Genomic DNA, 27,512 nt, shown 5'->3' with positions numbered 1-27,512 from the left:
GCGGTGGCAGTGGGGTAATAGGGCTGGGGTTGATGTCAGCTTATACTGCCAGCTGACATCAAGCCCAGGTTAGTAATGGAGAGGCGTCTATAAGACACCCCCATTACTAACCCCATAGTCAAAGTTAAAAAAAACCACAAACACCCAGAATAAAGTCCTTTCATTGAAATAAAGACACAATTCTTTATTGTTCTAAATTAAACCATACTTACCATCACGCCCATTCCAGCTGAAGCCAACGATCTCCTGTAATAAAAATAAAATAAAACAACATCATCCTTACCTTTCCATGGTTCCCAGGACAGCTTCAGCCCTGCTACATCGAGATGACAGGCTAGACCGCAGCAGAACGCTGCCATCCAGCCTATCATCCCGCGGACACTGAGAAGCGCAGGCTTGCTTGCGCTCCTCAGTGTCTGGCTGTGACGGCATCCAGATGAGCCGAGGTCATGTCCAATGAACTCGGCTCACCTCATGCACGTCACTGACAGCGTGGGAGAATTCTCCTGCGCATGCGGTGAGCGTGAGAGACTCGGCTCATCGGGATGCCGTCACAGCCTGACACTGAGGAGCGCAAGCAAGCCTGCACTTCTCAGTGTCTGCGGGATGACAGGCTGGATGGCAGCGTTCTGCTGCGGTCCAGCCTGTCATCTCGATGTAGCAGAGCTGAAGCTGTCCTGGGAACCATGGAAAGGTAAGGATGATGTGGCTTTATTATTTTTCTTTTATTGCAGGAGATCGTTGGCTTCAGCTGGAATGGGCGTGATGGTAAGTAGAGTTTAATTTAGAACAATAAAGAATTGTGTCTTTATTTCAATTAAAGGACTTTATTCTGGGTGTTGTGTTTTTTTTTAAATACTTTACTAGAAATTCATAGTGGTCATGTCTGATATTGGCGTGACCCCTTGAATTTCGGGCTTAGGGCCAGCGGATAATACAAAGTTGGCCCTAACCCCTTTATTACCCAGTGAGCCACCGCACCAGGGCCCTGGATGAGCTGGATACAGCGCCAGAAGATGGCGCTTCTATGAACGCAACATTTTCTGGTGTGGCTGCGGACTGCAGTTCGCAGCAGGGGGGGCCCACAAAGCTTGGGCCACCCTGCGCTGTAGATTCCAGCCCCCAGCTGCTTAGTTGTACCTGGCTGGACACAAAATTAGGGCGAAGCCCCACGTATTTTTTTTTTTTTTAAACTTATTTCATGAAATTCATGAAATAATTAAAAAAAAGGCTTCCCTATATTGTTGTGTCCGGCCAGGTACAAATAGGCAGCTGGGAGTTGGGGGCAGCCCGTTCCTGGATTCTGTATCTGGCTGGCATACAAAAATATGGCAAAGCCCACGTCAAAATTTTTGGTAAAAATTAATTAAAAAATAAATAATAATTTAGGGACTGCATCTTTATTAACCCCTCAAGTGTCATTTAGTGTTAAAATAAAGGATTTATTTAAAAAAAATTGGCGTGGGATCCCCCATAATTTTAGTCTCTAGCGGAGGTTAAGCAGACGGCTGGGGCAGATGTTTGAAGCCTGGGAAGGGGGTAATACCCACGGAGCTTCCCAGACTACTAATATCAGCCTCCAGCTGAATACCTAGCCTTTACTAGCTATTAAAATGGGAGCCCCCCCCCCCCCCCAAAAAAAATGACTTGGGGTCCCCCCTATTTTAATAGCTAGCAAAGGCTAGGCAGACAGCTGGGGGCTGATATTAATAGCCCAGGAAGGGTGCCATGAATATTGGCCCCCTCCCAGGCTAGAAACACCAACCATCAGCCGCCCCAGAAATGGCGCATTCATAGGATGCATCAATTCTGGCACTTAGCCTCGCTCTTCCACGCTGCCCTGGTGCGGTGGCAGGGGGTAATAGGGTTGGGGTTTATGTCTGCGCCAGCTGCCATGAAGCCCAGGTTAGTAATGATGGGCGTCTATAAGACACCCCCATTACTAACCTACAAAGTGTTAAAAAGAAAAAACACACTACACCCAGAAAAAAATAATTTATTTGAAATAAACCACACCATTTAATTTAATTCTTAGTTTACTAAAAAAAAATAGTTACCTGTCCACGTTACTGCGCTGATCTCCCATGCACAGCTGTCACATCTGGAGGTGGTGACAGCTGTGCATGGCTGCTGTAAGCTCACGCTGCCGGGAACACGTCTGCTCCCGGCAGCGGGAGCCACTGACTGAGGTCACCGGAGTGCATTCAGGCAGCGCAGCTCCGGAGACCTCCTTTACAGCAATGCTGTACCGTGGGAATTTCTCACGGTACAGCAGGCCCGTAAAGCAGCTAACCGGAGCAGCGCTGCCTGAACTCCGGCGAATGACGGGCTGCTTTACGGCCCCATCATTCTAGCGGCGGCAGCGGTTCAGAGTGGTCACATTCTATGTGGCTGCTCTAAACTGGAGATCATCGTGGGACACTCGTGGACTACTACGGAGCGGTAAGGATAAGGTTGTGGTTTATTATTTTATATTTTATTACAGGAGATCGATGGCTTCGGGGAATTAGGTGTCTAGGTGAGTATAGGTGTAGTTTTTTTATTTTTTACTTTATTTTAGGTGGCGATCGGAGGGGACAGGTAATGTATAAACTAATTTATTTTAGGTAACCACTGGCCACCAATGAAATGTATTTAAAATTTATTGGGGACACAGTAGGGCAATTTAAATAGCAGGATCCGGCTGATAGGAACTACTGCTCCCATCGAGCTGATCCTGCTGGCACGAGTGGACGGGGGACAGACATAGGCCGATGGGAGTAGTAGTGTCACATCAGCCTATGTCTGCCTGCACGCAGACATCGCACAGACACCCGCACACACCAATCATGACGGGTCTGATCGTCTGGGAGGTGAGGCTGACCTGTGCGGCCGTGGGAAAGTTCATGTGAGTTCATGCAGTCAAGCATGAACTCACATGAACCCTCTGAGGGCACCACGGCTACTTCAAATGAACAGCTGATCGGCATCACCTGATACCTCAGCTGTTCATTTGAAATAACCGGCGGGAAAGCGCAGCACAGAACGGGAAAGCCGGCGGTGAAGTCTTTTCACTGCCGGCTTCCCCGCCCGGGTCCTTCGCTCCCCGCTCCTTGGTGCTGTGCTCCCCGCCCGGTCCTAACTTACGATCGGGATGGGAGGTGGCGAGGGGAGCGGAGGATCGGGGTGGGAGGCTTCGGGGAAGCAGTATGGGGCTGAGTGACTGTTTAAAAGCCGGCGGGCGGTAAAAAGCCGCAGGCTTTTAAACAATCAGGAGAATTCTCCCACGCTGGGATGGCATTCTGATGACAGGCTGGATCGCAGCTGAGCGCTGCCATCCAACTTGTCATCCTTCAGAGACACTGCAGAGCGCAGGCATTATGGGAACTTCCGATTCCGGTATCCGATAATGTAAAAATATCGGAACTCAGTATCGGAACTCCGATACCGCGAATATCGGCCGATACCCGATATTACAGTATCGGAATGCTCAACACTAGTCCTGCATTAAAATAAATAAATACCTCCTCTTCCTTCTGAGTTTGACTTGTATGTTCTGTGTTATGCTATAAAACCCCTTCATCTGACATCTGCGGCATTTGTGTCCCACATGCCAGTTTTTTGTTCCCCCTGATATCCATATCATACATTTTAGATTGCTGGCGGTTCCTATTAAGATTTAGCAGAATTCCCAGATCTTAGTTTAGTATATTTGGGCCTCCTTGGTTATCTGGTCTTCACACTGCAGTGCTGGCTGCCTTCTGACAAGCACAAAGCTTCTACTGCAGTACCAGCCACAGCCGCACATACTGATATATTCTACCTAGAATATGGAAGTGCATGCTGTAGCTTAATCAGCAAAAATGTCAGTCATTATGGTAAGACTAGAGCAGTCACACCCTTACGGGCTATCCAGCACATTTCACTTCTGAATCGATAGGGGTCAGTTGGCCACTTGGAGGTAGCGGCAGGCACTGAGCATGCCTCCTATTCTAATAGGACAGGTGCATGACACCTGGTGGCCGTGTACTGGCAGGAGAGCGATGGACACCACATCAGTGGCACCCTCTGTCTCCCAGTATTAAAGTGTGAGGTACAGGATAGACCATCAATGTATATTCTTGAAATATCCTCTTTTATTGACCATTTATGACACTATATTCACAACATACCTGCTGAATGTATCCATAGGGCTCCATTGACCTGTCAGATGTCAAAAGTGTCGTGTAGCTGGAATTATAGGAAAATAATATGCATTTTCTACATTTAGGGGCCAATTTATCACCGTTTTTATGCTAAAAAAGTGCCCTAAAATGCCTTGAAAAGTACCGCATGTCTTGCACAACGCAAAATGCACCCATAGAATTTAGCAAAAGTGTCAGCCTTGCTTACATCAGAAATGCTACTCCAGTCTATGCCTAGAGTAATATTCCTGGCGCCACAGAGAAGATGTGCCCCTTAATGAACTCGGTACATCGCACGCCATCGGCCCCTTAGTGTTCCTGCAGCAGGATTTTTACATAGCTGAATCTGTTCTATATGTAGATGGCACAGACAGACGTATAGGATCATCTCCCAGCCATGTGAATAAGCCCTTCCTCCATCACGCCGCCGACACAATGGCGCGGGATCCGGCGCTGAGCCCACACTGAACCGGGCACATGTCAGCTGATTATTACAGCTGACATGTGCCCGCAACAGCCGCGGATGGAATCGCAATCCACCCGCTGCTGTTAACATGTTAAATGCCGCTGTCAATCTCTGACTGCAGCATTTAACATCGCCGCCCCGGAAGCGCCCATTGGTAACCCCGTCACGTGATCGCGGGTCACGGATGCGTGGGCATGACAAGTCTGGGTCTGCAGCAGACTCCAGTGGTTGTCATGTCTGATCGCCTCTATGTAGCAGAGGCGATCAGACAAGTGCTGCTTCTAGTCTCCTATGGAGACTATAGAAGCAAGCAAAAAGTGTAAAAAAATGTTTTTAAAAATATAAAAAAAAATGTAAAAATATAAAAGTTTAAATCACCCCCCTTTCGCCCCATTCAAAATAAAATAATTAAAAAAAAAACCACATACACATATTTGGTATCGCCGCGTTCAGAATCGCCCGATCTATCAATATGAAAAAAGAATGAATCCGATCGGTAAATGGCGTAATGAGAAAAAAATTCTAAATGCCAGAATTACGTTTTTTTGGTCGCCACAGCATTGCAATAACGGGCAAACAAAACATCGGATCAACCCCAAAATGGTATCAATAAAAACTTCAACTCGGCACGCAAAAAATAAGCCCTCACCTAGCCCCAGATCCCGAGAAATGGAGACGCTACGGGTCTTGAAAAATGGCGCCATTTTTTTTTTTTTTTTAGCGAACTTTGGAGTTTATTTTCACCACTTAAATAAAAAAGAACCTATACATGTTTGGTGTCTACGAACTCGTAATGACCTGGAGAATAATAATTGCAGGTCAGTTTTAGTATTCAGTGAATGTGGTAAAAAAAACATCTGTGGTATTGCACTTTTTTTGCAATTTCACCGCACTTGGAATTTTTTTCCCGTACACGATATGGTAAAACCAGTAATGTCGTTCAAAAGTACAACTCATCCCGCAAAAAATAAGCCCTCACATGGCCATATTGACCAAAAAATAAAAACGCTATGACTCTGGGACCAAGGGGAGCAGCAAAAAACGAAAAAGCAAAAACGGAAAATCCCAGGGTTGCGAAGGGGTTAAAGTAATAAATAATTTAATTAAACTGTACTAATCCTAACCGCCATCTCAGGTGACGATACCAAGACATTATGGATTCAACTTCGGAAACTCCTTTATTTTTGTGATTTTCTCATCTTGCTGTACATGTGTTTTTTTTCACTAAAAACGCTGCAAAAACTGATGACAATATTTTTGCTGCTTTTTTGTACTACCCATTGCTTTCTATGGGTGAAAAACCACTAAAGGAGTGACATGCTGTAGTCTTCCAATTCAGTCAGAAAGAACCCAATGTGTGTGCATGAGATTTCTGAAATCTTTTAGCTTCTGCTGGTACTATAAAAAGCTGCTTCTAATTTGCATAAAAAGTAGCAAAAACGCAACGTGTGAACATAGCCTTAGGAATGCAACATATGAAAAAGCCGTTAAAATACTTCTCTATATCGACAAACCTGTGACCATTTATTTGCCAACATGTAGCTTTCCTTCTGTTCTATATCCATATATAGAACAGAGGCTGAAATATGTATTTATATCGGAATATGTATTTATATCGGAACATTTCAGCCTTCATTTCATCTAATAGGATAATTATGTTAGAATATTTGCAGATCTGCTAGTGACCAATAATCCTTGTGTTTTTACATGTTACCATTGGTCCTGTGTATATACTTCTTATGCTTTGCAGACCTTCTTTCTGTCTGTTTGCTGTTGATCTTTTCTTTACGCCTATGCATCCTATCTCCATGGTGTTTGCTAGGCATATTTTGGTTAGATCACAGAATGTAAAAAATTTTAAAATCTTTGTGTCTACTATTAGGAGAAGGACTGTCTGATCAGATGGATCTCTGTTTTGGGCAACATATTTGACCAGCTCTACTATCCATGTGAGCATATGGCCTGGGCAGCAGATGCTGGAGTTATTCACATCAAGTCTGATAAGTGGTGGGCAGCCAGCACAGCCCTTTGGGGTCTTTCACTTGTGGTGGGGATTATACGGTAGGTCATTTCACAGTCTGTTGCTTTAACATATATAATATGTGTCCATTTTTACCATCAGTGTGTCATCCTTGTATCCTTTTTTACCATCAGTGTATGGTCTGTGTGTCCGTTTTTACCATCAGTGTGTCATCATTGCATCTGTTTTTACCAACAGTGTGTCATCGGTGTTTTTCACATATGGATAAAGAAATAAAAACATTACAAAGCTTCTCCTATATGTTTACAATGTGAAACATGGACAGCATACAGATTGTACACTGATGCCATCCGTGTGTTGTAAGTGTTTTTCACAGACCCATAAACTTGTATTGGCTCTTCTCATCCGTGCTGCCGGGAAAAACGGACATGTCTCCGTGTATTTTGCACGGACATGCGGTCCATATAATAATACGGACATGCGGTCCATATAGTAACACGGACATGCGGTCCATATAATAACACGGACATGCGGTCCATATAATAACACGGACATGCGGTCCATATAATAACACGGACATGCGGTCCATATAATAACACGGACATGTGATTATCACCATAGCTTATAATGGGTGCGTGTTCTATCTCTGAAAAAAAATGTATGTGCAACACGGACATGTGAATGAGGCCTTACAAGGGTAGCATTTAAGCTCAGAAAGTTTTCCACCTACCCAGCTCTCTTCTGTGGGAGCTCTGAAAACAGCTTGGCACAATTGCTCAGCTATATCCATATACAACCCCTGGCAAAAATTATGGAATCACCGGGCTCGGAGGATGTTCATTCAGTTGTTTAATGTTGTTGAAAAAAAGCAGATCACAGACATGGCACAAAACTAAAGTCATTTCAAATGACACCTTTAGGGCTTTAAGAAACACTAAAAGAAATCAAGTTAAAAAATATGGTACTCAGTAAGGGTAATTTTTTTTCAGACCAAGCAGAGGGAAAAAATGATGGAATCACTCAATTCTGAGGGGAAAAATGATGGAATCGCCCTGTAAATGTTCATTTCCAAAACTAACACCTGCATCAAATTAGATCTGCACGTTAGTCTGCATCTCCACATCGTGGAGAGCTGTTGCACCAAGTGGACTGACATGAATCATGGCTCCAACACGAGAGATGTCAATTGAAACAAAGGAGAGGATTATCAAACTCTTAAAAGAAGGTAAATCATCACGCAATGTTTCAAAAGATGTTGGTTGTTCACAGTCAGCTGTGTCTAAAATCTGGACCAAATACAAACAACATGGGAAGGTTGTTAAAGGCAAACATACTGGTAGACCAAGGAAGACATCAAAGCGTCAAGACTGGAAACTTAAAGCAATATGTCTCCAAAACAGGAAATGCACAACAAAACAAATGAGGAACGAATGGGAGGAAACTGGAGTCAATGTCTGTGACTGAACTGTAAGAAACCGCCTAAAGGAAATGGGATTTACATACAGAAAAGCTAAACAAAAGCCATCATTAACACCTAAACAGAAAAAAACAAGGTTACCATGGGCTAAGGAAAAGCAATCATGGACTGTGGATGACTGGATGAAAGTCATATTCAGTGATGAATCACGAATCTGCATTGGGCCAGGTGATGATGCTGGAACTTTTGTTTGGTGCCATGCCAATGAGATTTATAAAGATGACTGCATGAAGAGAACATGCAAATTTCCACAGTCATTGATGATATGGGGCTGCATGTCAGATAAAGGCACTGGGGAGATGGCTGTCATTACATCTTCAATAAATGCCCAAGTTTTACATTGATATTTTGGACAGTTTTCTTATCCCATCAATTGAAAGGATGTTTGGGGATGATGACATCATTTTTCAAGATGACAATGCATCCTGCCATAGAGCAAAAGCTGTGAAAACATTCCTTGAAAGAAGACGCATAAGGTCAATGTCATGGCCTGCAAATAGTCCGGATCTCAATCCAATTGAAAATCTTTGGTGGAAGTTGAAGAAAATGGTCCATGACAAGGCTCCAACCTGCAAAGCTGATCTGGCAACAGCAATCAGAGAAAGTTGGAGCCAGATTGATGAAGAGTACTGTTTGTCACTCATTAAGTCCATGCCTCAGAGACTGCAAGCTGTTATTAAAGCTAGAGGTGGTGCAACAAAATACTAGTGATGTATTGGAGTGTTCTTTTGTGTGTTTGTTTTTCATGATTCCATAATTTTTTCCTCAGAATTGCGTGATTCCATAATTTTTTGCCTCTGCTTGGTCTGAAAAAAATTACCCTTACTGAGTACCACTTTTTTAATCTTGATTTCTTTTAGTGTTTCTTAAAGCCCTAAAGTTGCCATTTGAAATGACTTTAGTTTTGTGCCATGTCTGTGATCTGCTTTTTTTTCAACAACATTAAACAACTGAATGAACATCCTCCGAGCCCGGTGATTCCATAATTTTTGCCAGGGGTTGTGTATATATACAGTGGTGGCCAAAAGTATTGGCACCCCTTCAATTCTGTCAGATAATACTCAGTTTCTTCCTGAAAATGATTGCAATCACAAATTCTTTGGTATTATTCTCTTCATTTAATTTGTCTTCAATGAAAAAACACAAAAGAGAATGAAGCAAAAATCAAATCGTTGATCATTTCACACAAAACTCCAAAAAAGGGCCGGACAAAAGTATTGGCACCCTCAGCCTAATACTTGGTTGCACAACCTTTAGCCAAAATAACTGCGAACAACCGCTTCCGGTAACCATCAATGAGTTTCTTACAATGCTCTGCTGGAATTGTAGACCATTCTTCTTTGGCAAACTGCTCCAGGTCCCTGATATTTGAAGGGTGCCTTCTCCAAACTGCCATTTTGAGATCTCTCCACAGGTGTTTTATGGGATTCAGGTCTGGACTCTTTTTGGCCACGTTAGAAGTCTCCAGTGCTTTCTCTCAAACCATTTTATAGTGCTTTTGGAAGTTTTGGATCATTGTCCTGCTGGAAGACCCATGACCTCTGAGGGAGACCCAGCTTTCTCACACTGGGCCCTACATTATGCTGCAAAATTTGTTGGTAGTCTTCAGACTTCATAATGCCATGCACACGGTCAAGCAGTCCAGTGCCAGAGGCAGCAAAGCAACCCCAAAACATCAGGGAACCTCCGCCATGTTTGACTGTAGGGACCGTGTTCTTTTCTTTGAATGCCTCTTTTTTTTTTCCTGTACACTCTATGGTGATGCTTTTTTCCCAAAAAGCTCTACTTTTGTCTTATCTGACCAGAGAACATTCTTCCAAAACATTTTAGGCTTTGTCAGGTAAGTTTTGGCAAACTCCAGCCTGGCTTTTTTATGTCTCGGGGTAAGAAGTGGGGTCTTCCTGGGTATCCTACCATACAGTCCCTTTTCATTCAGACGCCGACGGATAGTACGGGTTGACACTGTTGTACCCTCGGACTGCAGGGCAGCTTGAACTTGTTTGGATGTTAGTCGAGGTTCTTTATCCACCATCCGCACAATCTTGCGTTGAAATCTCTCGTCAATTTTTCTTTTCCGTCCACATCTAGGGAGGTTAGCCACAGTGCCATGGGCTTTAAACTTCTTGATGACACTGCGCACGGAAGACACAGGAACATTCAGGTCTTTGGAGATGGACTTGTAGCCTTGAGATTGCTCATGCTTCCTCACAATTTGGTTTCTCAAGTCCTCAGACAGTTCTTTGGTCTTCTTTCTTTTCTCCATGCTCAATGTGGTACACACAAGGACACAGGACAGAGGTTGAGTCAACTTTAATCCATGTTAACTGGCTGCAAGTGTGATTTAGTTATTGCCAACACCTGTTAGGTGCCACAGGTAAGTTACAGGTGCTGTTAATTACACGAATTAGAGAAGCATCACATGATTTTTCAAAGGGTGCCAATACTTTTGTCCACCCCCTTTTTTTAGGTTTGGTGTGGAATTGTATCCAATTTGGCTTTAGGACAATTCTTTTTGTGTTTTTTCATTGAAGACAAATTAAATGAAGATAATAATACCAAAGAATTTGTGATTGCAATCATTTTCAGGAAGAAACTGAGTATTATCTGACAGAATTGCAGGGGTGCCAATACTTTTGGCCACCACTGTAAGTCCATAGAGGTGGGCATGGGCAGCCTTCTCTACAGATGCTATTCTCCAGCATTCTGCCTACATTCAATACATAATGACACTATTGATAAACACAAACAATGGCAGGGTCTTGCTGTACATTTTGATCAGTGTGTGGCCCATTTGCTAGTGATTTTCTAGATGGTACCCTATAATAAACTGGTTCAACTCTTTGTGCCTAGAAGTTAGCTCTCCGATGACAGGGACACTGGGCATGATGGTGAGGGTCAGATATATGTAGGCTTCCCAGCTGCTAGGCCCACATATTTGAAACATTTAATAGTGTATTACCCTTAGCTACCAATGTTTGAACAGTAGCCGTTGTTTTAGGTTTTGTTTCATAATCGAATTGTACACATGGAAATACAATATATTACAAAGTTTCCTATCAGAGTGATATGCTTCTTTTCCCCCCTGGACTGATCTGTCATTTTCAGTTCATATGTAAAACCTGTATACAGTTGTTCCCATCACTGAGAATTACAGTTGGTGCTATTAAAATTTTATTGAGGGAGATGTTGGAGACATACACAGACATTCTGCTGCAAGTTCTCCGGAAACGACAGCTACAGTTCTACATACAATTGTATGAGAACCAGCTGCCATCTCCTATCTCAGTAATACAATGTTTTATCTTCACGGAGTACAGAGAAGAATGACAGATTAGTCCTGGGGAAGAAAGGAGCAGATTTCTCTCATAAGATATATTACAAAGTTTTATTATTTTTACATGTACTAGTGATTTAGGTAATAAATATTAAAATGACGGTTATGCTTTTAAAGGAGATGTGTCATCAGAAAATAATCTATTGTTTTACCAGTTCAATACCGGGCCGTTTACCCCCCATTCCTGGCCGGGAACTTTTTTTTCTTTTTTTTTTTTTCTTTTGTACATGCGATTTAAAGAACTATAACTTTTTTTTTTTTTTTTTTTTGGAAGCATGGGGGTTAATTTTGATGTCACTGTCATATCTTTTTGCTGTTTTTATCTTTATGATTACACAGGACCACTAAAATACACTTAAAAATGTGTTCCCCCATACTGTAACATATTTTTCTATATTGGACACTTTTTTATGTTAGTGGGGCTAGTAGCAGTTATTTAGATTGACAGTGACATATATATAGTTTATATTCATATTTTTGGCTGTCCTTTTTTATTTACTTATTTTTAAGGTCATAAAAAAACATTTGAGGGGCATTTCAATATTGAAATACTTTTTATCTTCATCTTGTTTTCCTTGAATTGGGGCTGATTTATTGGCTCCAGGCTGTGTTTCCTATGACCCAGCAGCTCCTGCTCCCTCCTTATACACAGCAATCACCTGACTGTTGGGTATAGAGGAGGAAGTTAGTATATATGGAGTATGGAGGAGGAAGCACTGTCAGTGCTTCTTATTACTGCAGATATAGCACCTGTTTGTAAAGAGACTCCTCAGTTACATGTTGCATTTTAAACCGTCACTGCAGAGTAGGAGTGGGGCGGTCCGGAAGCTGATAGTTTGGCTTGTTTATTTTTTTTTCAAAATTTGAGTCTTTTCCTTTTACACTCTGATGTGGCCAAATCGCTTACTGTGATTGGTGGATCCCATGTTATCTAATGTATCTAGAGATGTTACCTGCCATTGTAATTTTATGATACCGTAACTGCTGAAAAGTCTATTGAATAGAAAGTACAAGTCTAATATTAGCCCCATTGCCTGTGTAAAAATTTCAAGATTTTTGCATTTTAACATAGCTGTGATTTAAAGAAAAATGAATATAACAAGAAATACTATAATTTAAACTATTGGTCATTTTCTGATAACACATTAAAGGGGTATTCCCATCTCCAATATCCTATCCCTATATGAGGTAGGTGTAATACTAATAATATTACCAAATACCTCTGATTAGAAATGTAGTATAGTTTTTCTTATTTGCTATGTCTTTCTTCATGTTCAGGCATTGCAGGACCTTAGGTTTCCATGGTTACGACCACTAGCAACTAGCTAACTCACTATATCAGTGGTCGTAACCATGGATTCCTAAGGTCCTGCGATGCCTGCACCTGAGGAAAGTGACATAGCGAATCAGAAGAACTATAATACATTTCTTATTAGAGGTATTTGACATTATTATTATTATTATTATTATTATTATTACACCTACTACATATTGGGATAGGGTCATGGAGATGAGAATGCCCCTTTTAAGATGAAACAATCTGTCAGGAGTTTGTCACTGTACTATTAGACTTCTGACCTAACTTCCATCTGAAATTATTACGTAACTCAAAATCATTATTAACCCCTTTCTGACGTGATCAGTAATAGTACGTCGCACTTGCTCGGGCCTACTAGACCAGGTACGTACTACTACGCATCACGCGCTCACGCCCGAACCGCTTCCAGCACATTAACCCCCGAATGCTGCGATCGAAGTCAATCGCTGCATTCTGGGATCAAGGAGAGGTAAGCACAACCCGGTGACGACATCGTGGTCACCAGACAGCAGGAAGTTAGCTAGATTGTGCTCAGTGCGCGGTCTAACTAACTTGTGTCTGCAGGGCTGACAGCCTGCGTAGCACAGACATGCTGCTGCAGCATTTCTATGCTGTGCAAGCGATCTGCCTTCAAAAAGTGAAAGTCCCATAGTGGGACAAAGTGTAAAACTAAAAAAAAGATTCAGAAAGTGGAAAATATTTTTAAAAAATAAAATAAAATTGTAAAAATATTTAAAAAAAAAAAAAAAATCCCCAAAAAATAAAAATATACTGTACCCATAAATATTATTATGGAAAAAAAAAACAATAAAAGTACACATTTAGTATCGCTGCGTCCGGAGCGACCTGACCTACTAGTTAACCCCTTTAGTGAACACGGTAAAAAAATAAATAAAAAATGATGCTTAGTCATTATACCGCCGAACAAAAAATGGAATAAAACTCAATCAAAAAGTCAAACTTAAATAAAAATGGTACCGCTGAAAACGACATCTTGTTCCGCAAAAAACAAGCCGCGATACAGCTCCGTCAGCCGAAGAATAAAAAAGTTCTAGCTCTCAGAATAAAGCGATACAAAATTTTTTATTTTTTTTTATAAAATAGTTTTTGTGTAAAAGCGCCAAAACATAAAAAAGATATAAATGTGGTACCGCTGTAAACGTACTGACCTGAACAATAAAGCTGCCTCATCAATTTTACCAAATGCGGGATGGCATAAAAAAAACAATTCCGGAATTGTTGGTTTTTGTTTATTCCGCCTCCCAAAAATCGGAATAGAAAGTGATCAAAAAATGTCACGTGCCCGAAAATGGTACCAATAAAAACATCAACTTGTCCCGCAAAAAACAAGCCGTCACATGACTGTCGGCTGAAATATGGAAAAATTATAGCTCTCAAAATATGGCGATGCAAAGACTAGTCTTTGCAAAAAAAATGTTTTTTTAGTGTGTGACAGCTGTCAATCATAAAAACCCGATATGAATCTGGCAACGCTGTAATCGACCCAAAGAATAAAGTCGTCTAATCACTTATACCCCACGAGGAAAAGCGTAAAAATAAACTCTAGGGTTGTGTTAGGGCTAGGGTTAGGGTTGTGTTGAGGTTGGGATTTTTTCAAAAGTAAAGAAAAAAAAAAATGACGTCGATATGGCGACTAGTGTTGAGCGCAAGTGTTCGCTACTTGAGTTTGCATCGGGTGCTCGGGTAACCGTGAAACATGCGGACGGGGACTCGAACATGTCACTCGAGCACCCGCGATACTTGGTGCATACCCGAGTACCCGATGCAAACTCAAGTAACGAGCACTTGTTCAAGACTAATGACAACTTATTCAGCATGATGACCTAACGTTATCAAATTTGGTGTCGTACCTCTGGGTTCAAAATGTTCTCTATACCCCTTGATAAAATCCTTGAGGGGTGTAGTTTCCAAAATGGGGTCACTTGTGGAAGGTTTCCACTGTTTAGGCACATCAGGGGCTCTCCAAACACGACATGGCATCCGCTAATTATTCAAGGAAATTTTACATTCAAAAAGTCAAATGGTGCTCCTTCCCTTCCGAACCCTGCAGTGTACCCAAATAGTGGTTTTCCCCCGCATATGGGGTATCTGCTTACTCAGGAGAAATTGCACAACAAATGGCATGGTGCAATTTCACCTGTTACCCTTATGAAAATGCAAAATTGGAGGCTGAAAAACATTTTTGTGGGAAAAATGTAGAGCCGTAAAAATAAAATTTTCACGTTGTAAACTTCTGCGAAGTACCTGGCGGTTCAGGGTGCTCGCCGCATATCTAGATAAGTTCCCTGATGGGTGTAGTTTCAAAAATGGTGTCACTTGTGGGGGGTTTCCACTGTTTAGGCACATCAGGGGCTCCCCAAACGCAACATAGCGTCCGCTAATTATTAAAGCAAATTTTACATTCAAAAAGTCAAATGGTGCTCCTTCCCTTCTGAGCCCTGCTGTGCGCCCAAACAGTGGTTTTCCTGTAACCCCTGCAAAAATAAAAAAAATTGGGTCTAAAGTAACATTTTTGTGAAAAAAGTTAAATGTTCATTTTGTTCTTTCACATTCCAAAAATTCCTGTGAAGCACCTGAAGGGTTAATAAAGTTCTTGAATGTGGTTTTGAGCACCTTGAGGTGTGCAGTTTTTAGAATGGTGTCACTTGTGGGTATTTTCTGTCATAAAGGCCCCGCAAAGTCACTTCAAATGTGACGTGGTCCCTAAAAAAAATAAAAAAAATAAAAATGGGTTTGTACATTTTGTTGGAAAAATGAGAAATCGCTGGTCAACTTTTAACCCTTATAACTTCCTAACAATGTAATGTAATGCTTATGTAAAGTAGAGATGTGGGAAATGTTATTTATTAACTATTTTGTGTGACATATCTCTCTGATTTAAGGGCATAAAAATTCAAAGTTTGAAAATTGCAAAATTTTCACCAAATTTCCGATTTTTTTTTTTTTCACAAATAAACGCAAGTGATATTGAAGAAATGTTACCACTATCATGAAGTACAATATGTCACGAAAAAACAATCTCAGAATCAGGGGGATCCGTTGTAGCTTTCCAGAGTTAATACCTCATAAAGTGATAATGGTCAGAATTGTAAAATTTGGACCGGTCACTAACTTGCAAACCACCTTGGAGGTAAAGGGGTTTTCCCATGAATGAAAATTCATTTTAATCAATAGATCTTGGAATAATAATAACTTCCACAATTAGATGTGTTTAAATAACATGTTCCTGTGCTGAGATAATCCTATAAATGTGCCCCTGCGGTGTACTGTGTAATTTGTACTTCAATTGTGGAACTTATTATCATTCTAGGAACTATTGATTAAAATCAACTTCTGATCGTGGGAAAACCCCTTTAATTAAAGCAAAGGATTTCCACTTCTTGCGTAGATTATGACTGTAGTGTGGGTATTGTGTATAGTGTGCAAAAATTAGATCTTTGGGGAGCAGCAAAGTGTCCTTGTTAATTACATAAGAAAAGACTATTTGTAGACTGAAAAATTATCTCAAAACTAGTTAGATTAAGAGAGATAAAAAAAAATGGGCTGCCAATTGCTTAACCTCTGTTCCCAGAATGCAGTGGAGCCTATCCATACCTGCTGACACTATATGGCATACTTATCAGTACGTTTCCTATACCATAGCCAATAAGTCCATCACATAAAGCAGAAATCAAAAATATAAATGTTTTCATTCAAGCACAAAAACCCAGATATTTAAAGTATATGGAGAGGAGGCTAGTGCCCCAGAGCTGTATAAGACATCAATATGCAATGTACTGAGCCAAACACTGGGTGGCAGTGCCGGGTCAAAAACTGCAGAACAACTTACAGTGATAAAATTAATACATGAAAACATCATTATTATGTAAATATTAATATTAGACAATGACACTTACAGGGGATTCTTTGATATACACTATAGGCACATACAGTGGGGAAAAAAGTATTTAGTCAGCCACCAATTGTGCAAGTTCTCCCACTTAAAAAGATGAGAGAGGCCTGTAATTGACATCATCGGTAGACCTCAACTATGAGAGACAAAATGTGAAAACAAATCCTGAAAATCACATTGTCTGATTTGGAAAGAAGTTTTTTTTAAATTTGGTGGAAAATAAGTATTTGGTCAATTACAAACAAGCAAGATTTCTGGCTCTCACAGACCTGTAACTTCTTCTTTAAGAGGCTGCTCTGTCCTCCACTCATTACCTGTAGTACTGGCACCTGTGTGAACTTGTTATCAGTATAAAAGACACCTGTCCGCAACCTCAAACAGTCACACTCCAAACTCCACTATGGTGAGGACCAAAGAGCTGTCGAAGGACACCAGAAACAAAATTGTAGCCCTGCACCAGGCTGGGAAGACTGAATCTGCATTAGGCAAGCAGCTTGGTGTGAATAAATCAACTGTGGGAGCAATAATTAGAAAATGGAAGACATACAAGACCACTGATAATCTCCCTCGATTTGGGGCTCCACACAAGATCTCACCCCGTGGGGTCAAAATGATCTCAAGAACGGTGAGCAAAAATCCCAGAACCACACGGGGGGACCTAGTGAATGACCTGCAGAGAGCTGGGACCAACGTTACGCAGCCTACCATCAGTAACACACTACGCCACCAGGGACTCAGATCCTGCAGTGCCAGACATATCCCACTGCTTAAGCCATTACATGTCCGGGCCCGTCTGAAGTTTGCTAGAGAACATTTGGATGATCCAGAAGAGTACTGGGAGAATGTCATATGGTCAGATGAAACCAAAGTAGAACTGTTTGGTAGAAACACAACTTGTCGTGTTTGGAGGAGAAAGAATGCTGAGTTGCATCCAAAGAACACCATACCTACTGTGAAGCATGGGGGTGGCAACATCATGCTTTGGGGCTGTTTCTCTGCCAAGGGACCAGGACGACTGATCCGTGTACATGGAAGAATGAATGGGGCCATGTATCGTGAGATTTTGAGTGCAAACCTCCTTCCATCAGCAAGGGCATTGGAGATGATGGGTCTTTCAGCATGACCATGATCCTAAGCACACCGCCAGGGCAAGGAAGGAGTGGCTTCTTAAGAAGCATTTCAAGGTCCTGGAGTGGCCTAGCCAGTCTCCATATCTAAACCCTATAGAAAACCTTTGGAGGGAGTTGAAAGTCCGTGTTTCCCAGCGACCGCCCCAAAACATCACTTCTCTAGAGGAGAACTGCATGGAAGAATGGGCCAACATACCAGCAACAGTGTGTGCCAACCTTGTGAAGACTTACAGAAAAGTTTGACCTCTGTCATTGCCAATAAAGGATATATAACAAAGTATTGAGATGAACTTTTGTAATTGACCAAATACTTATTTTCAACCAAAATTTGGAAAAAAATTCTTTCCAAATCAGACAATGGGATTTTCAGGACTTGTTTTCTCATTTTGTCTCTCATAGTTGAGGTCTACCGATGATGTCAATTACAGGCCTCTCTCATCTTTTTAAGTGAGAGAACTTGCACAATTGGTGGCTGACTAAATAATTTTTTCCCCACTGTATACAGTTATATGAAAAAGTTTGGGCACCCCTATTAATCTTAAGCTTAATGTTTTATAAAAATTGGTGTTTTTGCAACAGCTATTTCAGTTTGATATATGTAATAACTGTTGGACACAGTAATGTTTCTGCCTTGAAATGAGGTTTATTGTACTAACAGAAAATGTGCAATCTGCATTCAAACAAAATTTGACAGGTGCATAAGTATGGGCACCCTTATCATTTTCTTGTTTTAAATACTCCTACCTACTTTTTACTGACTTACTAAAGCACTTTTTTTGGTTTTGTAACCTCATTGAGCTTTGAACTTCATAGCCAGGTGTATGCAATCATGAGAAAAGCTACTTAAAGTGGCCACTTGCAAGTTGTTCTCCTGTTTGAATCTCCTCTGAAGAGTGGCATCATGGGCTCCTCAAAACAACTGTCAAATTATCTGAAAACAAAGATTATTCAACATAGTTGTTCAGGTGAAGGATACAAAAAGCTGTCTCAGAGATTTAACCTGTCAATTTCCACTGTGAGGAACATAGTAAGGAAATGGAAGAACACAGGGACAGTTCTTGTTAAGGCCAGAAGTGGCAGGCCAAGAAAAACATCAGAAAGGCAGAGAAGAAGAATGGTGAGATCAGTCAAGGACAATCCTCAGACCACCTCCAGAGAGCTGCAGCATCAACTTGCTGCAGATGGTGTCACTGTGCATCGGTCAACTATACAACGCACTTTGCACAAGGAGAAGCTGTATGGGAGAGTGATGCGAAAGAAGCCGTTTCTGCAAGCACGCCACAAACAGAGTCGGCTGAGGTATGCAAGAGCACATTTGGAGAAGCCAATTTTTTTTTTGGAAGAAGGTCCTGTGGACTGATGAAACCAAGATTGAGTTGTTTGGTCATACAAAAAGGCGTTATGCATGGCGGCAAAAAAACACAGCATTCCAAGAAAAACACTTGCTACCCACAGTAAAATTTGGTGGAGGTTCCATCATGCTTTGGGGCTGTGTGGCCAATGCCGGCACCGGGAATCTTGTTAAAGTTGAGGGATGCATGGATTCCACTCAGTATCAGCAGATTCTTGACAATAATGTTTTACAATCAGTGATAAAGTTGAAGTTACGCAGGGGATGGATCTTTCAGCAAGACAATGATCCAAAACACTGCTCCAAATCTACTCAGGCATTCATGCAGAGGAACAATTACAATGTTCTGGAATGGCCATCCCAGTCCCCAGATCTGAATATCATTGAACATCTGTGGGATCATATGAAGAGGGCTGTCCATGCTTGGCGACCATCAAACTTAACTGAACTGGAATTGTTTTGTAAAGAGGAATGGTCAAAAATACCTTCACCCAGGATCCAGGAACTCATTAAAAGCTACAGGAAGCGACTAGAGGCTGTTATTTTTGCAAAAGGAGGATCTACTAAATATTAATGTCACTTTTCTGGTGGGGTGCCCATACTTATGCACCTGTCAAATTTTGTTTGAATGCAGATTGCACATTTTCTGTTAGTACAATAAACCTCATTTCAAGGCAGAAACATTACTGTGTCCAACAGTTATTACATATATCAAACTGAAATAGCTGTTGCAAAAACACCAATTTTTATAAAACATTAAGCTTAAGATTAATAGGGGTGCCCAAACTTTTTCATATAACTGTATATCAATGCTGTCTAATGTTTAGAAAGCACAAACTGAGACTTAAGCATTTTTAAAATGCACCAAATTTAAAGGGGTTATCCAGGTTTGACACAAAAATCTGAAGTCACTCTGTCACTGCACACTGTCAGGATTCTCCGGTGTCGGCGCCAAGATCTACAGGTCATTTGACCGCAGGTATGCAATATGCACACTTCTGACTAGACGTGTGCAGCTTCACTCAGTTCACTTGCGTTGAGCAAGGCCACACACGTCTAGTCGGAATATGCTTGCGTTTACTTGGCCATGGAGAATCTTCACAGTGAGTGCTATGCGCACTGTGAGAATTCACGAGTCTGCCGTCGGATAAAGTGACTGCAGACTTTTGTGCCAAAATAAATGATAAATTTGATGCATCTTTACACTGTGTAGTGTAAGTTTACTCCAGCTATCAGCTGACTTTGTGCCAGAAATTTGTGCCTAAACTTTAAGTATTCTTGGAACATGGTGTTGTATGGTAAACTTTGACACCCCACCCCCTTTTTTTTATTATTAAACCCCTTTAGTGAAGGAACGCAGCCTCACCAGGCAAGGAGCAGAAAGTGTCTAATATACATAATAAATATGTTGCAAATCATGAAACACAGTTGTCGGGTTTTATCTTTTATTTTAAATACTTGTGCTTCAATTTCGGCTTATTAATTTGCCCTCTCCTCACTCAACTTTCATTTCTTTTCATTTGTAGATCTTTAAGAACATTAATAATGCTAATACGAAGCAAAGGGAAACATTCTAAGTAAGTGGAATATGACTGGAGGCTGTTATCTGCATTGTGCCCTCTTCCACATGATGGAAAGGGTTGTGCCACAATTACATATGTTGCTCTGGCATATCACATGAAACAAGAATGCCTAGATATTACTATTACACACTTGTTATGGCGCCCCCTGGTGGGCTTTTCATTCCTTCTCAGGCCTTCTGTGTAATGTGCCCAGTGCTGGTCAGATGCCAGGTTCTTATTGGCTGGCCTACACATTAGCGGGAATCATAGAGACAGTGTCACTGAGCTACTGGACTTGTGCCAGTGACAGACGAGCTGGACGTTCCAAAGAACAGCAGGGGGCGCTCTAATAAGAGCGTTATTGTAATATGTAGATACAGAAGTTTGTTTAGAATTGTTCCACTTAGAGTTCTATTTTGCCTGATGTAACAGAATAAAGCCGGCTGTATACTTCAGCTAGGCAGCCCTCTCCACCCGCCTCCCCATAATCAGGAGCCCAGCATATCTGGCTGCTGAATTTCCATCTCCTCCTATGTCCGTGCCTAGCTCTAGGGGAACAAGGAGTTAGCAATGCCCTAATCCGACTTTTGTTCCCTTGTGAGCAGACCTCATGGGATGGCAGAGCTGTCCCCACACACTTAACATTAACCTTTTCACGCACCCTGACAGCATGTATGCCGCGGGCTCATGAGCTGGGCCTGCTCTATACAGGGCAGATACTACTTGTAATACATAGCTGCCATCTACCTGTAACAGCAGCGATCGCCACCATAAATCTATTGGTAAAAAGTAATTTCTGAAATGTGGAGTCTCATTTTAAAAAAAAAAAGCTTTGAAACGTTTGGTTTAATCTTTATATGACATTAAACAGCAAAATGAGATAACTGTGAATCCATCAGTGAGCCCATTGGCCCAACAGCTGTCTCTCTACATCTCTGCATTACAGTGGACTGCTGAATGAGTTAACAGAGAATCCGTCAGTGAGCTTATCAGCCCACAGCTAACTCTCCTGACTCCTCCATACACGTGAACGCTCATCTCGGCTGAGATGCTTTCAATACAGAGACTAAAACAAGATATCTCAGGATTGATTGTTTAATTTTAACCTGTTCGACCCTTATCTTCCGCCAACATCATCTATTGGGTTAGACTCCGGAAGCCATTATACACTTCAGATAGTTGCCCATTTACACCAAAGTTGGCAAGTTTAGAAAGTTTAACCTAGTATATTGGGGCCTTTATATAGGGGAGAAAACCATGGAAAGGTACGAGAACATCACAGTTCTCACTGTTTTTCCATAAATGTTGACCTTAAATTGATGGTATATATTTTTCTGAATAAAACTTGAACTTTCCTAAACTCCTTTGAAAGTAAGTATGCTGCATGGAGTACACAACTCACCGTGCATCTATCGCCTATCCTCAGGGAGAGTCACTTCTAGCCAATGATCGAAACCTCTTTAGTCCCACAGAAGTGCACAGAGGGGTGGTCACACATGTGAACTACTGCTCTATTACATAGGAGGCTCTCAGGATCTTTGGGGAACCCAGCAGTCAGACCCCCAGGGTCTTATAAGGAATTTGGTCCTTTGGGGAAGTACTTCTTGCTTTTATTTTGACAACCCTTTGTTTTGCAGGGACGATCCTCCAAAGAGCCGAGGAGAAATCAAGTTCCAGATGAGATCAGAACTTTTGTGTATTATCAGCTGTTTCTCTGACCTAGTTAATGCTGTCCACTGGATGCCCCCTGGTTTTTTATGGGGGGGATGCTTTCCTACATGGCTGGTTGGTCTGATGGGGACAATTTCTTCCATAATTGGAATCTACCAGACCGCCGTTGGAGGAAGCTCTGCAGGAGTCTAACGTCAAAGACAGAAGTGAATTATGACGTCGAACTACCTACTTACAATCTTGGCATACTAGTCATGGACTCGGGGTTTAGGATTTGTGCCAAAGTCGATAAAAATCCGAAACCAGAGATTATTTCTCAACTCTGGTCTTCGTTCACATATTTTGTTGCGCCAAATTCTTCAATATGGCCCACGCGAGTTGATGCATTTTGTGCAAAATCAAATCCTTTTTTTTTTTTTCAGCTTTTACTATTTTTGCATCTTTTTAGAGCAAAAAGTCCCACAATCCTCTAATATGTCGTACGGTAGTTTTCAAGTAAGTGCTCAAAAGTGAACTTACATTTTGCACTCCACTAAGGTACTTGGAGTACAATTGCGCAAAAATTCTGCAACATTTCCAAAAGTCAAAGTGATGAATTAAGCTGAAAAAGGAAAATCATACCCATAATGTAAAAAAAAAAAACAACCAAAACACTGATGAAACCAGGTAAAGACCATTTAAAGAGAATCTTGTCAGCCGGTTTTTAAGACAAAGTAACATCATCACAGTAAAGTACCTGTAATGATGATTACTTCCATAGCTTTATATTATGTCTGTTTCTACGTTGTCACATAATCCATTGGTGAATTCTTCGCGTAAGTGTAGAGAGAGCTGCTCTTACAGCTCTCCATGTTGTCTGGCCCCTTTCTCCAACCAGTGCCGGTCTCCTGCCAGTGATTGACAGGTCGCTCTTTTCTGTGACCCGTTTCCCTCTGGCTGACATCTCACACAGCCACCGTCATTTTTCGGGAATGCTATGTATAGCGCAGGTGATCAGACTATTAAATACAGTAAAAATAAAAAAGTTATAAAAAAAACAAGTTCAAATCACCCCCCTTTTGCCCCATTAAAAAAAAAATACACATTTGGTATCGCTGCGTTCAGAAATGTCCAATCTATCAAAATATAAAGTAAATTAATCCAATCGGTAAACAACATTTTTTTTGGTTGCCGCAACATTGCAATAAGAGGCAATCAATAAACATTGTATCTAAACCAAAATGGTATCAATAAAAACATCAGCTCAGGGCACAAAAAAATAAGCCTTCACCCAGCCCCAGAGCCTGAAAAATGAGAATGTTTTGGGTCTCGGGGAAAATGGCGACAAAAGTGAAATTTTTTTGGGAGGGACAAATTTCTTAATTTTTTTTCACCAATTAAATAAAAGAAAAAAACTATACACATTTGCCATCTGAGTACTTGTACTGATCTGGGGAACCATATTGCCATGTTATTTTTGCCATAAGGTGAATATGGTAAATAAAAAAAAAATAAAAAAAACCTATTGTGGAATTGCACGTTTCTGTGCAGTTTCACCGAACTTGGAATTGTTTTCCAGTACACTATGTGGTAGAATGAATGGTGTCATTCAAAAGTACAACTCGTCCCGCAAAAAAATAAAAAAAAGTTATGGCTCTTAGAAGAAGAGGACAGGAAAACGAAAACGGAAAATCGCCCCGAGGTGAAAAGGTTAAATTGTAGGAAGATGTTGCACTTTTACTGTTATTGCTGTAAAAAAAAATGCACCTTTTCTCTTGTGTGTCTCATTCTGAACTCCTATTAGCTGATTCATTTTCAGCTCATCTTTAATGTGGTATGTGGTCAAGAATCCGCATAAAGACTCTACTGTAGGAGCAAGCTCACTGGCTGATTCTCAGAAAACTCCATCTGCAGCCAGCAATAAGAGGCAGACAATGCAAACAATTTAAAAGGAACCTGTCACTAAATTCAAGATTCCCAAACTACGGCAGTATGAATCAGAGCCTGGATGAACGATTGCAAAACATAGTTGTATAGCCAGCAAGAGACGATGGGGAGAGACTGGAGTTGTATAGCCAGCAAGAGACGATGGGGAAAGACTGTAGTAATCTGATGACTGGAGTAATCCCTGGCGGACTTCTTCGTGCAGTGCTCCAGTTAATAATGTGTTCTTGGAGACCTGTCAAACAGCTGTGGCAGGGCAGTGTTAAGCCGGCCGCCAGCATCGGACTAGTCAAGTCTCTCACTATAGTCCCCAGACAGCTTTTTACACTTATCTGAGAAATGCCATCTCGTTTCAGAGTAACACATACCTGGGTGCAATTGCGCAACCAGTGTCTGATTTATTCTGCCCATGGTTCTGGCAACATTAATCTAGCCATAGGTTCTCTTTAATGAAACTCATTTACAAAATTGATTTATGGCCAAAAGTATAGGTGTTTAAGTTAAAAAAAATATAATTATGCCCCCAAAGCTGTCCATATTGTTTAATATTTGCTCTTATAAATTTTCTTTATGAAATTTACATGATTTTAATAAACAATGTATTTTTTCAGAAATAAAAGCCACAATGTTATTTAATTGCTTTCTAAAATAATTATTCAGTTTTGATTTGCTAAAGAAGGAATGTTTACATATAATCACCACTAGGTGGCGCCATTTTCTAAATACTCAATTCATCTTCTTCAGCTTCTTTGCACCTCATCACTTTGAATAAAGTAAATCTCCAAGCATATACACATGGACGCAATTGTTGGTACCCACAATTGTCACTGAAACAACTTGAAACTGACAAAACTTATTTTTAATTTAAATTTACAGAATATCAACTAATGACAATTTGTTTTGATTTGTGATTCAATAGAAAAAAAACTAATGAAATAGCTTGGACAAAAATGATGGTACCCTTCGAAATGATTGAAAATAGTTTGACCATAGGGACATGTGAAACTAAGCTTTGTTCTGTAATTGGCATCACAGTTGTCTACAAACTTGTAGTTGGTCAATCTGGCTATTTGGAGGGTGAAAAGTAGTCATTGTGCTGTTTGGTATCTTGATGTGTACCACACTGAACATGGACCTAAGAAAGTGAAGGAGAGCGTTGTCTCAGGAGATTAGAAAGAAAATTATAGACAATATGTTAAAGGTAAAGGCTATAAGACAATCTCCAAACAGCTTGATGTTCCGGTTACTACAGTTGAAAATATTATTCAGACGTTTTAAAGTCTATGGGACTGTAATCAACCTCCCTGTATGTGACCGCAAGAAGAAAATTGATTACAAATTGAACAGATGGATAATACGAATGGTAACCGAAGAGCCCAGAATAATTTCCAAAGAGATTAGAGGTGAAATCCAAGGTCAAGGTACATCCGTGTCCGATTGCACCATCCATCACTGTCTAGGTCAAAGTAGAAGATAACTGTAGAGGAAACCACTGTTGAATGCAAATCATAAAAAAGCGGTGCTGGAATTTACCAAAATGGATATTGACAAGCCACAAAGCTTCTGGGCAAATGTTTTTTGTACACATGAGACAAAATTTGAGCTTTTTGCAAATTGCATTAGCTAACAGATGCAGAAATGAAGCATACAAAGAATAGAACATTGTATTTACTGTGAAACATTTAGGAGTCTCTGTAATATTTTGGGGCTTAAGGTATCTTGAATTTGTGGAGGGTACAATGTAATCCCAATATCAAGGCATTCTGGAGTGAATTGTGCTGCCCAGTGTCAGAAAGTTTGGTCTGAACCGAAGGTCATGGGTCCTCCAGCAGGATAATGACCCAAAACACACAGCTAAAAATGTTCAAGAATGGCTAAGAGCAAAGAATTGGACTATCGTGAAGTGGCCTTCTATGATCTAAATTCTATTGAATATCTATGTAAGGAGCTGAAACATGAAGTTTGGAGAAGGCACTCTTCAAATCTGAGACAGTTGAAGCGAAGTGTAAAATTCACCTTATGCTTCAGCGGCGGATACAAACAGAAGATGCTTCCTGTGTAATAACATTACATGGCCCTTCTCTGTGTCTGTGACTGGACCTGCTTGCTGCTTTGAAGGTGAAATTGGGCCCCCTTACATCTTGGGCCTCTGTGCAGCTGCACACGTTGCACCAATTATATGCCCGCCCTTGATTCTGTGCACTCTCCTCTCGTACAGTACCCTGCTTGGCTGATTTTATCTTCTGCCATCTACATCAGTATAGCTGGCTGTGTGGCATTAAAGCATTAACTGGTTCTAGAAGATGTGAGCTATCCATCATCATCATCATCATCAGTACATGAATGCAGCACCAGAAACACAATTAGTATATGTATACAGAACCACAAGCCGTACTTGAACACTGCACCAGAAGCATTGTCAGTACATGTATACATCACCAAGCTCAGTACAGTGATCAATTGCAATGTCAGCTCCTCCCACATACATTTGTTTTGTATGAACCTAAAACTCCTTAAAAATGTCATTATAATGTCCCCTGTATAAAAAATATCTGCCCATGCTGTGCCCCCCGAATAATAAACCTCACTGAAAATACAGAAAATATGACCCCTAAACTGACCATTTTAAGGAACATTTTCTCCACACTGTCCTCTCCTCTAAATTATTTCCTCCACACTGTCCATCTTTATGAAATAAATCCATCAAACCATCCCCACTTATCAACTACAGCTGCCACATTGCCCCCCCTTATGAACTGCAGTCATCACACTGTTTGCCCTTCTAGACTATTACCTCCACACTGTCACCACTTCATGCTGCCCCCATCTCCACACTGTGCCCTCACACTGTATCGTCTATAAGTCCCCATCTCCATACTATCTCACATAACCACCTCTCTATATTGTGTGTTCACACTGTCGCCTCTCTATACTGTGTCCCCCTCACACACAACCTCTGCATTTTGTCCCAACCATACTGTGCACTCACACTATTGCCCACTTCACTCCCTCCTTCTACAATACATTTCCTAGTATCTTTGCCACTATGGAGGGTTTACCTTCCTTGCCATCTTTACTGCCTCTGCGGCACATCAGTGATGTCAGCCACATGATTAGGTGACTTCATTACGCCTCTGTACGCCGGAGGGGAGAGTTGATTGATACTCTTCTGCCCCTGTAGTGTGAACCAAAATGCCACCCCTTGAGAGACCCCTCAGACCAC

At 41.1% G+C, this 27,512-nt stretch overlaps 1 protein-coding gene across 1 annotated transcript in view; it reads left to right on the top strand.

Annotated features, from left to right (window-relative positions):
• PEX11G (peroxisomal biogenesis factor 11 gamma) overlaps positions 1-24,925 on the top strand; it is a 31,370-nt gene extending 6,445 nt beyond the window's left edge. The window contains exons 3-5 of the mRNA XM_073636857.1: positions 6,512-6,690; positions 20,660-20,710; positions 22,333-24,925. Of these exons, the coding sequence (XP_073492958.1) occupies positions 6,512-6,690; positions 20,660-20,710; positions 22,333-22,558 (456 nt within the window). The 3' untranslated portion in view covers positions 22,559-24,925. The remainder of the gene's footprint in view (positions 1-6,511; positions 6,691-20,659; positions 20,711-22,332) is intronic.
• Positions 24,926-27,512: the final 2,587 nt, after the last annotated feature.

The sequence above is a fragment of the Phyllobates terribilis genome, unplaced genomic scaffold (genome assembly GCF_046119375.1).
Source record: "Phyllobates terribilis strain yellow unplaced genomic scaffold, ASM4611937v1 Scaffold_1__5_contigs__length_1240528914, whole genome shotgun sequence".
In the NCBI taxonomy this organism is placed as follows: Eukaryota; Metazoa; Chordata; class Amphibia; order Anura; family Dendrobatidae; genus Phyllobates; species Phyllobates terribilis.
This window is presented reverse-complemented; position numbering and strand designations above follow the sequence as displayed.